This window comes from Centroberyx affinis, unplaced genomic scaffold, assembly GCF_046629955.1.
Source record: "Centroberyx affinis isolate AG114_WGS23_722 - 3 ecotype Tasmania unplaced genomic scaffold, CSIRO-AGI_Caff_v1 ptg000713l_1, whole genome shotgun sequence".
Classification (NCBI taxonomy): Eukaryota; Metazoa; Chordata; class Actinopteri; order Beryciformes; family Berycidae; genus Centroberyx; species Centroberyx affinis.
In genome coordinates this window covers 24602-40029 of record NW_027279330.1, presented here as the reverse complement: position 1 = coordinate 40029, position 15428 = coordinate 24602, and the positions used below count along the sequence as shown (strand labels likewise).

The 15428-nt window shown below is 42.0% G+C and overlaps 1 protein-coding gene across 1 annotated transcript in view; it reads right to left on the bottom strand.

The window, feature by feature from the left end:
• Nucleotides 1-7114: 7114 nt before the first annotated feature.
• LOC139644152 (voltage-gated delayed rectifier potassium channel KCNH4-like) overlaps nt 7115-15428 on the bottom strand; it is a gene marked incomplete at its 5' end in the record, with an annotated part of 31606 nt that continues 23292 nt past the window's right edge. Inside the window, 5 exons of the mRNA XM_071519530.1 lie at nt 7115-8185; nt 9263-9328; nt 9706-9823; nt 10677-11068; nt 13009-13047. Of these exons, the coding sequence (XP_071375631.1) occupies nt 7115-8185; nt 9263-9328; nt 9706-9823; nt 10677-11068; nt 13009-13047 (1686 nt within the window). The remainder of the gene's footprint in view (nt 8186-9262; nt 9329-9705; nt 9824-10676; nt 11069-13008; nt 13048-15428) is intronic.

Below are 15428 nucleotides of genomic sequence, written 5' to 3'. Positions count from 1 at the left end.
TGCTAAAATGTTTCTTTGACATATAAGAGAGGTAGAGCTGGGATGAATGCAGATTCAAAAACTTAAGTCTCTGGTATATGTACATGATCTGGAAGTCTCTCATATTTCTTATTTCACTTGTGTTGTTTTTTTATTCATAGTCGCTTTTTATTTGGCTTTATTTGTTTTATCTTAGTTATTTGTAGCATTTTGTACTTTTGCAATGTTACATAGGTCGCCAAGCGAAGAACAATAAATAAATACGCTTGATTCTAATCGTCATGCACAGTTCTCATTGATTGAAAGACACTCTTTACATCATTCACAACAATGAATACATAGAGTGAATGAGAGTGGAGCCAACCCGCTCTTTTTCGACTGTCGTTCATTGTTCACTGGAAGTCTTCCCTCTCTCACCCACACATAATGGCCGACTGAATCAAACTAACGAAAAGACTCAATCGAACAAATCTTTTAACCGAGTGACTCATAAAGAACCAAATCTGAGCTGAACTTTGCATCACTACCTAAAAAGACACCAGATGCAAAGTGGTCATTTTCTGTCCACCTTGTGGACTTTAATGTAAAAATTATGCTCTCAGTTTGAAAAAAGCTGAATAGTGTGAACGTGCCCTTGGCTTATATTTTTGCTATTTGGGATGTGTCACCTTTCCAGCGATGCCATAATTTGTCAGAAAGAAGTCATTCTATACAAAAACACAGAGGGAAGATAAAAATGGCAACAGATTGCTCTTTATTGTGAGAATGCTACACATGATCGTATTCATCAGTTGCAGAGATCATAGCTGCAGCAGCTGGAAGATGATATCCCTGGCTGATCCATGATCTTGCAGTCATATGAAGTCATGCAACCCCGGAAGGAGGTGGGAGCTGTGGAAAATTAGAATAAGACAGAATGGATAATTGGATAACTGAAGTTGACCCTTAAAGAAATGTTCAGAATGATTGGAAGCATATCCTACTGGATACATTAACCAAGTCCCCTCCAAAAACATACAAAAAGTCTTGGTAATTTGGTAGATTGTTCTTATTTGTTAGCAATGCTAGTACATTAAAGGGGGATGAGATGATTCCTCTTCAAATCACATGCAAGTCATTCCACCTACTTTTGTAGGCTTTAGGAATAAGTAGCAGAATTTTGAGAGAAATGGTTTAAATCTCAATTGACTAACAAATACAAATACTACTACTACCAACATGAAACATTTTAAACTTTGATCTCATGTTTTTCTTTTACAGCCCTGTCATACTACTGTTAATTTGGAACTAGATTGAAGGGAAGGTTTATAATTTCATAACTAGCCTGTTAACTAGAAGATTTGGGGAATTTTCTTGCTATATCCTAATGTTATCCATCAATATTTAAAAAACTAATAAAATAAAAAATAATTCTATCCAAAAAACTTGTTTATAAGCAAAGGTATTAATAATAATAACAAATTCTGAATGTATATATATATATATATATTTTTTATATCGGTGGTGGCTGTTCACCATGTGGTGATTACTAACATTTGAATTTAACAGTACCCCACAGGACAGGCCTACAGTACTTACGGTTGGTAACATAAATGATGTAATTGGCACAGACTTTATTTGACCCGTAACAGGTCTCCACGCTGTCTCTACAGCTGGGGTTACTGCAGTGGCACCTCAAGCCTTCACCTGGAAAACAAATGATGCTCTTTTTAAATTTCACTGCATTTTCACTGCCAATAATGATTGTCTTAGCCCTAAAATAAGTTTCAAAACAGTGAAAACATAGCCTTATTTTTATTTAGATAGTAACAGTTATAGAAGCAATATAATAGTAATTGTAGATCATACTGCAAACCATAGTCCATGCTACTGTGCAGGTCAGTTTACTCAAGTGCAGCATCTTGTGCTAGGGTTTCAGGAACATTCACTTTTAAAACACATTGAATTTTGGTCTCACAGCCTGTAGGATTGTAGTGTATTCTGCTAAGTTAACTCACCTTGGCTGATAGTCAGCAATACCAGAAGAGCAAGAATCACAACCTTCATGTTTTCACAGTGCTGCGTTGCTGCACACCAGTCTCTGTATGAGAAACGGAAAGGTAGAGAGCAAGTGTGAGAAGACACTCTCCCATTATTGGAGAGAGCACTTTCATAAACTGTAAATTAAAAAACATGAAGGTAAGGTAACCCAGCAAAGTGGGCCGTCTCACCTGAGTCTTGATAATCCAAATGTACACTCATGTGAGGCTACCAACTTTCTTTCTTTTTATATATTCTTATTGCGCAACTCTAGATAGGACTGTTTGATTTATGTTGCATAAACAGTATATCATTAACTCTGAAAATATCAGTTGGCTTTGCCTCACACACAGAATGGCTTATCAGGGCCAGACAGTGATGCCCGGAAAACTGACTGTATGAGTACACCTCTACAATGAGAGAAACCTCACGAGAAAAACCTGGCAAATTTTGTTCTTCAAGGTGAATATAATGTAATGTGCTTTGTTTTCAAACAAAACAGACAAACATTGATTAAGTAAAAAATATGTTCAAACTGAACCCATGGCAACTGCACAAAGTTAAGAGAGTCAAATGAAAACATATCACTGATTCAAGAACACATAAATTGTGTAAATTAAATCAGATATTTTATTCTCATGGATACAGATGATATACCTGCATATACACCTGCTACTAAATTTCTCACCTTTCCTTTTATATAACCTTAATAAGAGCCATCACTGTGATTCGTCTTCAGAGAGGGGAATAAACAGCATTCACAAAATACTTCATTTGAATTCACAGGCAATAAGAAGAGAGACAAGAGCTGAGGATACCCTTCTCATATAAGCTGACTGGTGATTTTCTATGTTGTTCTGATATTCTTAGAGGCTTCATTGACCTTGCCGACCAAGTGTTTGTGTTTGTTGGCCAATCTATTTCTGTACTTCTTATTATTGGCTGCATTCAAAGAGGAAGGGTTGTTAATAATTTAGCACAAATAATTCATTCTTTTTATTGGCGGAGCTGTGGAAGTCTGGGGTAAACTAAGGTTTTCAGAATCAATTAGCATTTCTTTGCATATTGCTTATATAAGCAGAGTTAACAGGAGCAAGAAATGATTGGTATGTCAATTCTTCATCACTGAAACTTCCCTGCTGCAGATCTTTGACCAGTCCATGAACCCTTCTGTTTGTTAAATCCAGGATTAATTGCACAAATGATTAATTAATTAAGGTTTTTCTGCCGTTTGAGCAGCTCTTTCCGGTTTGCAGTTCACAGTTTCTTAATTGCAAGTTAAGTGGAATTTAAGGGGAAACCTAAATCTGTTTTCAACCCTGTTTTAAAACATGTCAATACACAAAAGTTTTGCTTCAGTTTTGTAGAGTAACATGTTTAAGATCATTCAGATAAGTTATCTTATATGTCAACTAGAAGGCACTTGGAGAGCACTCACCTCTGTCAACACTGAACAATTCTCCAACTTGCTGTTAAACCCAAAGACATCATTCTTATCGCTTGTGAGCCTGCAAACATACCCTTAGGATTTGGAATCAAGTCTATCTCTGTTAGTTTCGTAGTTATGACAAAAAAACAATAAGCATCTAATAGTGGAAATCCCAGATGCGGATCGCCACCAAAATCAAATTAGTTGTTCCTTGGCCCAAGGCCTGTCTGTCCACCAAATTTCATGGAAATCTGTTCATATGTTTTTGAGATATTCTGCTGACAGACACAGTAATAATGTCTGTCATATTTTATCAGTGTTTTCAGTCCAGAATTATATGGGTTGAATATTTTGGGCCAAGTTTATAAGTTCATATATTTTCATATATATTTTCAAAACAAGTTGTTCTAGCCTTGCCAAAAGGGATTTTGACCTGGGAATATTGGCGCAATAGTTGAAATTTTCCATTATTACCATTTAGAAGGCAGCATGTTATTGAAATAACACCAAACTGTTGTGCCCTTGGTTGTAAATTTCATCATATTGAGGGCTATTATGTCTCAATATTATGAGATGATTTTTTGTCAGAATAATGAGAAAAGATCTCAGTTTCTCAGACTTCTCTCACCTTTGGTTATCGTGTTATGGCTGTAAATAAAGCTGTGATTTTCTACAGCATCCTGATAGAAGAAAAGGCAACTAAAGACTGAGGACAAAGAACTGTTTTAATGAAACAAGAATTTCTGCTGAGGAGGGAAACTCGCCACAGCTGAAGGCCAGAGAAGAGCAAAGCCACAGTCTTCATCTTCTCCCAGTGTCAGGATGCTGCACACCGGCCTCTACAATGTAGCAACAGTTTTAACAAGTATGTTCAAATATACAGTTTTGTACTGGTTTTGGTTTTCTCCTTCTGAAGGTCCTGTCATGTGACACTTGGGAAAGCTCGGATGACCTCACTGGACACAAATTACAGTATAATCTTGATGGATGAACAGGAACATTTCAAGCACTTTTTACCTGTGAAATAACAGCATCCCAATAAAATACAGTAACTGTATCTGAACCGAAGACATAATTTGAGACATGAAGCTTCAAATCAAAGGCCTGGATGTCCTGTGTTTAAAATCACAGTTGGTCCAAAGCATTTGCATTGAAATACATCACCATAGATGGTGAGCGTGTTTTCAAAATTTTAGAAAACCATGTTGGCATTTGAGCGGTTAATAAGAGAAGTTAAGAGAGATGAGAGAAGTTGTGTTACAATGGTATGTCTAATGGCCTAAGCACTCTTTCAAATGTCATTTATTCTGACCTGCATTTAAAAAAAACCCCCAAAAAACAATTGCTTATCCTCCACTCTCACTTTTGCTGGGAAAAGATAAAAGATTAAAAAAAGATAAAAAGTAGGCCCACACACAGCATTACTGCTCCACAGCAAATTATTGCAGACAAACAACGTTTCGATCTGAAGATGTCTTTCTCAGGTGTGAAACATTTCTTTCTTGGGCAGTCGGGAAAAAAAAATGCTGGATCAATAAAACTGTGTGCAGGCCTGTTTTCTGAATATCTTCAGTGTCTGTAACAGCTGCGAGGCCGAAAGGATATTTAGCGATGTCCTCCAGTGACGTGTCATTACTGCTGTTTCCCAGTTCTGGTGACTTCAAGGTGAAGATAAAGTTTTAAGCCTGGGGCGAAGATGAGCAAGCATATATTTGACATCTGTCACAGATGAAATGAGTGAGAAACTGCTGCCTCATGGGAGTCTAAGTGGCACTGAGGAGTAAAGGACACAGTGAGAAATCTCAGCATACTTTATTTTGTCAGTCAAGGAAAAATCATGTCAAAAAGAATCAATGTCCTCAATACTCTGTTACGTGAATATTGCGATTTAATTATTGTTTTTTTTCTCAGGAGGCATTCATATTTTGCAAATTAGTAACAGTATAAAATATTTAATAGTGGGACCCACTTTCCGGGTAAATATATATATATTTATATATTTATCGGTAGTTATACTGTCTTGATAATATTGTAGATCCTTGACAAACAGCTTTTTAAAGGTTTTTAATAACGTTTTTAAACAAAAGTTTTTTGTGAAGCACAATTAAACCTAATTTATATCTATATCATATGTAATGCCTTCAAGGAAAGAATATGAAATTTATTCACAACTCCTGAAGGATCTTCAAAAGGAGAACATAAAAAAGTTGATGTTCAATTAAATTAGAATTTAAATTTCAAATTATATATTGTGTTCTACAACTACTTTTTGGAGTATTGTTTGATATTAGACATTCATATTCCAAGAACTCTATAAACTCACAACTTGTCAAAATAAAAATGCCAAACTGGGAAAAACATTCCATTTAAAAACAATAAACAATCTGTGCTGTGTGGTGCACATACACTATTCCCTATATGCAAGTTAAGTATGTGTCATTTGCTTTGCTCCATAGTACATCCGCCCATTCTGACCAGCCTGCCTTGACCTGCCATGCAAATACAGTATTTGTCTACACAATCAACAGGTTGTCATGTAGAATGCTTACACATTGATTTGGATACCTTTTCCTTAGGAAAAAGAATAAACAACTTTACCATGCAAGGAGGTAACAGGTATTATCAGCTGCAGATTCCTCTGAGGATGTTGGAAAAATATATACTGGAACCCACTGCTGTGGGGCTTAAGGGTTGGGTTTTGTGTGAGCTAGGAGCTCAACAGCTTAAGTAAAGGTAGATATTTTAATGTCCCAAAAGGTTGCTCATAATAGCATGCCATGGAGTCATGAACATGTGCGTTTATCTATGGATGGAGAAAGATATCAGTGATATTGACTATACTGTACATCACTAGTTCCAGTAATGCCTCTGATAGTTTTTGATTACCAGCTCATAAATAAATAAATAAATAAATAAATAAATAAATAAATACATTTTGTAAAACATATTGTGCCAAATGTTCATACTGTGTAGTATAAACAGTCATTATGATGCCCATGAAAAACTGTTGAAGTTCAATTCAAAAGACATCAAAGAGTCACATAATGCTTTAGCCAACAGAGAAAAAAAAAAGATTCTATCCCTATTTTTTTTATCTCAAATGTTTCATAGCATAAGTCAGTTGAGCCAACTATAATAATATTTTATAAAATTAATCTGCACTGTATTCATGGCTTTGTATTGACTATTCCTTTAAAGAAGCTTACACTATAATGCCATGTTGTGGTCATGTGATTTGATAATCCACTGCTACTCAACCATGTTATGCTTTTCAGTTGAGAGGGTAAATAAAAAGTTCTTTCCAAAAGTTCCTCTAACTTATACCTAATCATATATTTGAATTCTGTAAATTCAACACTTGTTAAAATGCCTCTTAGATGAAGTAATGAATAAGAGAAAGACCTCTTGGCGTTTTTTTTAAAAGACACACTTTAACAAAGCCAAGATAATGCACAAATGACATGCTTTTGCATAGAAAAGGTGTACTTTGCATGGAGTTTGACAAATATGACAGCCCAGGAATCCAGAGGGAACACACGCTACACATTGACAATCTCCAGCAGAGTCACTTCAAACACTGTGAGAAGTTGCATGTCAGTAACTTGAGCTCCTTGTCCAGTGCTGCTTTCTTCTAGTACACTGCCACTGTATCTGTTAAAGGTTTCTGCCATGAGAAGGTGGTCCAGTCTAGTCTGTGAGGTCCAGACACCACGACTGCTCCGTGCTCTGAGTCTGGACGCCGATGCTGGACCTCCGGGACGACGCGCTTTCGCTGTCCCTGCTCTCCATGGAGCCCCCGTTCCCCAGTAGGCACTCCAGGCTGGTGTGCTCCACGGCAGACGGATCGCCCAGTGGCATATGGGCGTCCAGAGGATCTGGCCTTGGAGGTCCTGAGTCCTGGGAGCAGACAGATGACTGGCGGAGGAAGGTGGGCGGAGAGGCAGGGATGGGGTGGATGGAGAGGTGCGGCTCCTCGACCCGGAGGCTGGAGGCGCCGTCCCGGATCAGATGACCTTTTGGGTCGGACGTCAAGACACGAATGTCCCCTTGTGTGGCTTGCGCAGGATGGAGGTGGGAGTCAGAGGGCAGGTAGAGATGGGGGTAAGAGCTGGGTGATGGAGCCAACAGACTGTGGGTGGATGTTGGGCCGCTGGACAAAAGGCAAGAATATTCACCAGTGCCACTGGGAGGCTGCAGGCACAAAGTGGGCTGGGATTGGCTGATTGTAGCCGGGGTAGCACCAAGAGGCCTATCGTCGGAGTCATCGTGCCCGGCATGAGGAGCCAGGCTGGGACTCCCACCTTGGAAGGCTGGGCTGATGCTAAGAAGGGAAGAGCCAGTCCAAGGATGTGCGGTGGTGCTCCCAGAGCCATGGCACAGGCCTGGCCTGGGCGCTGAGTCTACAGGGAGGGACGGGTAGAAGGTAGGAGGGCCTGGACTAGAGGATTGGGGCTGGTAGTGGCTCTCAGTTTGGGTTCCAGCAGCCCCACTGTAGCTCCAGTGGCCAGCAGGTGGGAGATTGTGGTGGCTGTGGCCTTCGAGGCTCCCGGGATCGTGATGGAGGTGCAAGCCGGAAACCGGGTTGAACGGCATGCCGGTGTTGGGGGCTGAAGGAGGGTTGGAGACCATGTGGACGCCGTAAGGGTAGGAGGAGAGCGAGGCCGTGTAGTGGTGCACAGCCACGTGGGCCTGGAGGAGATGCATCATGTGATGCAGGTCCTTGGTGAGCTCAGATACTTCCTGGTTTAATGTGCCCATCTGTGAAGAGAGCGCATACAGTTTGGTGGTGATGTACAGAGACTTGCAGCATATTCTACCTACCTTGCATATCCTACTATTAGGTTGAGCAAACACAGAAAAGTAACTTAAAAGTACAGTAAAAAATAAACTTCTACCCAATTAAGTCCCCGGTATAGAGTGACAAATGAATCAGCTTCTATCTTTAAGACTTTATCTCGGACTCCTGTCCAGACTTAATTTTCTGATGACCTCCCAAAAGAGTACCAAAAATTCATAATCCTCTCTGTGACTCTATGAAGTGGCTTCTTACGCAGCTCTGAAATCCAGAGGGAGGCGAAGGGAGGCTAACTGACGCAAATAGGGAAGAAAGTAGACAGAAACATGGGAAACGAGGCAGCGAAACAAAAGGAAAAGGGGGGCAGAGAGGGAGCGCAAGTAAAGCTGGGTTGTCATCAGAATTTCTTTTCTTTGGATTGTCGAGTCAGCGCTTCAGACTTTCCTCTGCATTGCAGAAGCGCCCTGCTGATTAATTAATATCTACTTCAGAGAGCACCTACCTAGGTCCATCTGGATCCTCTCACTGCACCTGCCTTCCCTCTATTTACATTCAAATTAGGAATGCAGGGATGGACTGTGATACAGGGCAGAAACCAAGCGGATCTGATGAGAAGCCAGAAAATTATCTCTGGAAAAATTGATGAGTTTGTGTTTATTTTGTTGGTTTGCATTGAAAACAGATACTATATGCCAGTGATTGGTGTTGTAGAGACTCAAATTTTAAAGTGGAAATGGCAAGCGTGTTGTATTTTTCATTCATGCTTGCTATATTTTATATCCAGTCCATCCAAAATAGTGTGTTGTTAAGGATAATTGCTAAACAAGTCATGAAACACAAAGTCAATTTGAATGTGGGAAGTGCATAGTGAGGTTACTTTCTATCTTTGGACAGTAGGAATGATAAGAAAGATTTGTTTTCTGTGAGGGTTTCATCCTAGGCCAACATAGGAAATCATGAGCCCAGGGATGAGGATCTTAACTGCTACATTATCTTTGGTCCTAACAATTGTGATTTGGGCTTAATGAGCTGTACTTTACCTTTTGGTTGAGTTGACCGATGCTCTGCCTGACCTCCTCTGTCTCCAGCAGCAGAGTGGCACTGGCCTGTGCGGGGTCTGGAAAAATGAAGAGGAGAAGTTGTCGACTTTGTAGCACACAAAATTAATATGCACACTAACCAGGGGTTATATGAATAATTAATTCATGTGAGGTGTTGAGGTGTTACTCTGAAGGACACTGACTGAATTGAACACTTAACCCAGAATGATAGTGGTCATCAGTAAAAGTTCAGGTTAGATATCAGTACCCCCTTTGGCCTCAGTTGTCCATTAACATGTTGGGTGACCCTTTAGACACATGCTGGCCATTTCATCCCTCTTTCCTCTCATATTCCCCAGAAGGAGGCAGGCAGCCACTGTTTGAACCTTTCAGTTCACCTCTAGCCATCTGGCACCCAGGTGACCCTCCCGCTGGCAGTCAACACGCAGCTGGAGGCGGTTTGGCTTACCTTGGGTGCTGCCACTCGTACTGGCTTTAGGCCCACTGTGCTCCACATTGAAATGGAACGTGTGTCCATTATCTTCGATCCCGTCGACAACCCTGGCAGGTGGGGGGTTTCGGGGGAGGGGGGTGAAGAGGGGGGGCAGGGGGAGGAAGCAGGAGTTAATGTAACAGTAGAGCTTTTTCAATTATCGTGGAGCCGGCAGACGACCCGAGGAGCTGCCACGAGAGCTGCTGCTGGCAGATGCCCATCTGGGGTTAACATGAGGAGAAGAGCCCGCTACCTGTCTGCACGGGCGGACACCTGAGCCCTCTGAACCGCCTCTTACCCATATGTGGGACTTGCTGGGTGACCTAAGGACACGTTATGAATATAGATGGTTGGGGCAGGTGGATAAGGTGCTCTGTTAATGAAGTGCAATGAAGTGACATCTGTAGAAATATGCGATGCAAATGCAATCCATTTACGTCAACTAGATGGTGCAGGTTATCTTATTATACGTTTTACTTATTCAGATTGTCTCAGAGGATTTGAAGCTACCATACTGGGGGTTAATAGACATATAATAATAGACGTATGGACATAATGTGCTCCAAGTAGTTCAGTGAGCTGCTGTATTTCCGGCTGAAAGTATTTCCAGCTGAAACAGGATGTTGGGGCGGGACATAAGACGGACTGACAAACATAGAAAGAAAAAGGCAGTGTAGCTAATTGCATACTCCATGTAGTTGGTGAAGCAATACAAAAGATATACTATTTCTCATCATTAAACAAGCCACTACTGAGTCAAAAATCTGTGATAGTATTATTGGTTGGAATTTTTGTGTATGCCAACCGGTATACCATGAAACCACTAAAAATGCACCATTTTCCAAGTAAAAGTAATGGGGTTTTGATATAAAAATATAAGAAAATACAAATTCAGTGAATATATGTGGGCTTGTGTGATACCTGGGACTAAGGTCCGGCGGTCCGAAGCAGGTGACGGCTGGGATGAGCAGCTTCGAGGGCTTCGGCTCCCCTACTGACTCTTCCTGGGCTGGAGCTGCGGCTCCTGTAGGGGCGCTGTGGTCTCTTTTCGGGGCCAGCTGAGGGGACGGGCTCTGGCCCCGGACACCACGGTTGAGGTTGGGTGAGCGGCAGCGGCGCAGGGCGTTGAACTGGCGCAGCTCGTCCCCCAGAAGGTTCCCCAGGGAGGTACGGCGAACGGGGCTGCTGAGGTTGGGCAGGAGGAGGTTGCGACGGGAGCGTGAAGCTGGAGAGAGGTGGAAGAACTCGTCAGACTCGTCGCCTTTGGTCTCCACGATGGAGGGAAGCTTGTGCTCACTAGAGCCCCGTTTGTTCTGGAAAACAGGAAATACAGTATATGCAACATTAATAACCTCACAGCCATTAGGGTGAAGCTACTATCTTCAAACAGACTTAAAAATTGTCAGGGCCATGTAAAATGTAGCAGTTGCTTATGTCAAAACCTCGGCGCGACTGCCCGATTTGGCTCTGTGTTTGGCATTATTCAAACACTGTGAGGATATGAAAACTGTCAGAACTTCAGTCAATCAATCAAAATGCTCAGTAATCCTACAAGTAATGACCTATTTATTTTAAAAGCAGCTGCTGATTAACATTGATTGTTGTGTTATTCAACTTTTAATGAGTTTTGTTTTTGTTTTAATCAGATATCTTTCCAACCCTGGCTGCATGTGTGCTTGTGAATGAAAACAATTTTTGGAAACAATGTTTTGCATTAAATGGGATTCTTAATGATAGACAAAGTGAGTACTGTATATAGACACACTGCAGAGCACGTCATACTTCGAAAGCCACGCCCACCGTGGGTGAAAACAATATCGCTAACAAACCGGCAAAAGCGGCAATCGGGAGGAAATCTTAACAGATATGGACAGCCTGACAAGGTTTTTCCTGTTTTCCAGTAGACAAGTCTCTCAAAGAATTATTTCAGCACACTGCCTCCAACAGGGAGGAGAAGGTACACTGAAAAAATGAAATTAATTGGCCTCCATCAATGTCATTTTTCAATAAAGCTGGATAAATGATCCCACACAGTGGCCTGAAGTAAAATACTTTGACATTTACCACTACTTAATTTAATCACCAGGTAAGATAATAAGTTGATTTTGAATAATTTCACTTCATATTTAAATACAGCTATGCTTTTCAGACTATATGCGTGACGCTGACGTGACATTGGTTATTAAAGTGGATTGTTGTTAACTATCTTATGTTAGCTAACAAGTCAGTGAGATTTCTCATTACTTTTGCACCCTGGACTGACAGTCAATACAGAGCAAACTATCCTGAGACCCACACATGAATACAACTCATCTGTTTTATAGACAGGAATTGGCTCAGTAATGTTAGCTTAGTGGCAACCTAATGTTAGGACAGCATGCAGCTTTTAAACACATTTAACATACAGGTTATCTTACAAGAATATAACTAGACAATTACTGGTAAGTTACTGACCAGTGACAAAATGCTGGCCACGTTATAAGTGTACTTAGTCTCAGGGTCCCAAAGTTTCCCCCCTCTTCTACCATGTACCACTGTCAGCGCCTCTCCTTATGGCCTCAATCCCCATTTTTCTTCTCAACGGCGCCCTTGGGAGCCCAAAAAACTGTAATTCACGGTTTTTAAGTTTGTTGGCTGTGAAGCCCACCACACAACAGCTTTTAGGCATGTTTAATTTGGGGAATAATGACAATGATGTACATTCAGTCACACAAGGTGAATGGAAAGCGGTGCAGCGGTTTCCCCCACGATGGGCGTGGCCTATTTTATATCTATAGTATTTAATAATGAAAAAGTGAGGGGTGGGGGCCGGGGGGGCTGGGCTAAGCTCTGGCTGGCTACATACAGTATGCGGTGAGAAAAGTAGCTCATAAGGTTTCCCATTAGGAGAGCTATTGACCCAGTTAGCGAGCTAACCCCAGGGACTGAACTGCTCTCTCTGCTCCAAATGAGTTTCAACCTGTAGGGGAAGTCCTAGCACAAACCCTCACCAGCAACATGTCCCAGAAAAACAGGGGGGTTTTACCTTGAAAAACCAGACGCGCGCTCGCTAAAGACCAGGAATCGTAATGCCTGGCACGCATGCTGCAATGGTCTTGCCTATGTTAATTCGCTTTTGCCACCAGGCCCTGTGACTCTGTTATGACTTACAGGTATGTTAGGAAACCCTTGCCTTGTGGAAAAATGAATTATGATCTGTTTACACCTCTGAGAGAAAGAAAGAAAGAGGATATTAAAATTGTGCAGAACTCACGTGGGGAAGCCTGGGTGACCTTGAAAACCTGCCGAGACCCTGCAGTGACAAAAACAAAAAGGCATTAGACAAAACACAGCTACAGGCATCGTGAGGGATGGAACTTGATCATGTATTCATCTTTATTTCTTCTTTGTTAAACCTTGCCAAAATTATATTTCAGTCAGGAACACTTTAGTCACAGATGAAACCATTAATTGCAACTAATGGTAATACAGTTATATTTGGCGGATATGGCCCTGCTCGAGCAGCTCCCTGCTTACCCGGCAAGCATGCTGAAGGTATAGCAGGGGCGCCATGCAAATCCCCCCATGGGAGTGGACAGAGCAGAGCCAGAGCAGCAATACTCAGTAGTGTTGACATTTAAGAGCCACCGTGGCTCGATTGCATAGACTATAACAGGTGGAGGCTGGGGAGGTGGAGGTAAAGCTTTACCAAGCAGCAGAGTGTGCAGCAGTTGTGAAGCAGGAATCAGTGTAGGAGGAGGCCATTTAAATAGACCGCCTTGTTATGAGAATGGAGTATGATTGGTGTGTGTGGCGATCAGCTGGTAGATGACTAGCAACGCGTGACGTCCGTGCCCTGCCTGAACTAACGCGATGCTTCATTTCAGTCAGGAACACTTTAGTCACAGATGAAACCATTAATTGCAACTAATGGTAATACAGTTATATTTGGCGGATATGGCCCTGCTCGAGCAGCTCCCTGCTTACCCGGCAAGCATGCTGAAGGTATAGCAGGGGCGCCATGCAAATCCCCCAAACAGAACCATATGGCAAACATAACTGGTGCAGCCGATTCTTAGTAAGTTACCAGCTGATCAATAATGAAAGATCAATGTGTAGCAACAAGCTTGTTGCAGACCTCAAGCAGTGGCACCAGACGAGCCTACATGAAAGGATGCAAGCATGCATCCTGATAGGTCATTCTACTGTTATGTGTAATATCTATGTGTAGCAGCAAGCCTGCTGCAGACCTCAGAAATTCATTATCTGAAGAATAAGGATGCAAGCATGCATCCTGAAAGAGGCCATCCTACAGTTATGTGAAATATCTATGTGAGCAGCAAGCCTGCTGCAGACCTCAGCTATCACCTACTGCTTCTTGGGAGGGATGCAAGCATGCATCCCGTGTGAGGTCATACTACCTAAATCAAAGCAGTGAAACCCAGTCAACCACCTTATGCAGCATCTCTTATGTCATATGCAATTTATTGACGACAGCAATAGTATCAATTAGGCTATATGCACTCATGGCTTTGAGCTGAGACAATATCAAGAGTCCAGTCGAATATAAGGGAGAGATTCTTTAAGGAGCACAAAAAATCCCCCAAAACAAGAAATTGCTTCTCACTAAAATGAGCTGCATTTACCTATTGCAGACCCATGTAAAGCAACAAGCAATTGTAGTACAAGCTTACAATCCCAGCTAAGCAGCAGCATGTCAGCATTATGCTTAAATACACAGCAACACTGAAACGAAAATGGAGCTCGCCCAGCCAGCCATAATGATGCATGCTTGCACCATAATAAGAGCAAATATTCAATGCAAATACTCAGCTTAGGTGAAGTGGAGCAATGGGAACTACAACTCCCAGCATCCTTATCGGCGCCATGACGTCATTGTTTGCAATGAAATCCCATGGGAATGCCCTGGTCCGCGGTGGGGTCTAATGGCCGCTGACGCTGGCAGGAAAAGACCGGTTTCCAGGCTTGAAGCGGACATTCACGACCGAGTGAGAGCTGGATATAATGACCGGCCGTCGGCTCGAAGTAATCGGAGTTCGGACTCTCGCTCCTTTGTGAGAGTCGCGGCAGTGTCGCGGCAGGATGAGTGGAAACGCCATTCTTTCCTTGACAATGCCTTCTTGAAGCGGTATTACAAGACTGTATTTTGCGAGATGGAAGCTCCGACAGCGGGTTTGGAGGCCGATGGTGCTGCCTCTAGAGATTCTTCATCTGACGAAAATGAGACATCTTGAGCCCGAGAAATCAGCGCGACCAGCGGCAACTTGTAGCAGGTAGGAGCAGCAGCATGACCAGTAACAGCAGCAGTAGCATAAAGCTTTACCAAGCAGCAGAGTGTGCAGCAGTTGTGAAGCAGGAATCAGTGTAGGAGGAGGCCATTTAAATAGACCGCCTTGTTATGAGAATGGAGTATGATTGGTGTGTGTGGCGATCAGCTGGTAGATGACTAGCAACGCGTGACGTCCGTGCCCTGCCTGAACTAACGCGATGCTTCATTAAAATGAACACAAGCAGACTTCTTGAAACAATTAATTCATCTAGGTGATGCCCAAGGTACTGTCTTTTCATTGATGAATGTACATAACATTACAAGACCCTTTTTTTTTTTTATCCTGAGACGCTTTTCTCTGTTGGAATTGGTTTCCCATAAGCCATTATTTAAATGACCCTGGC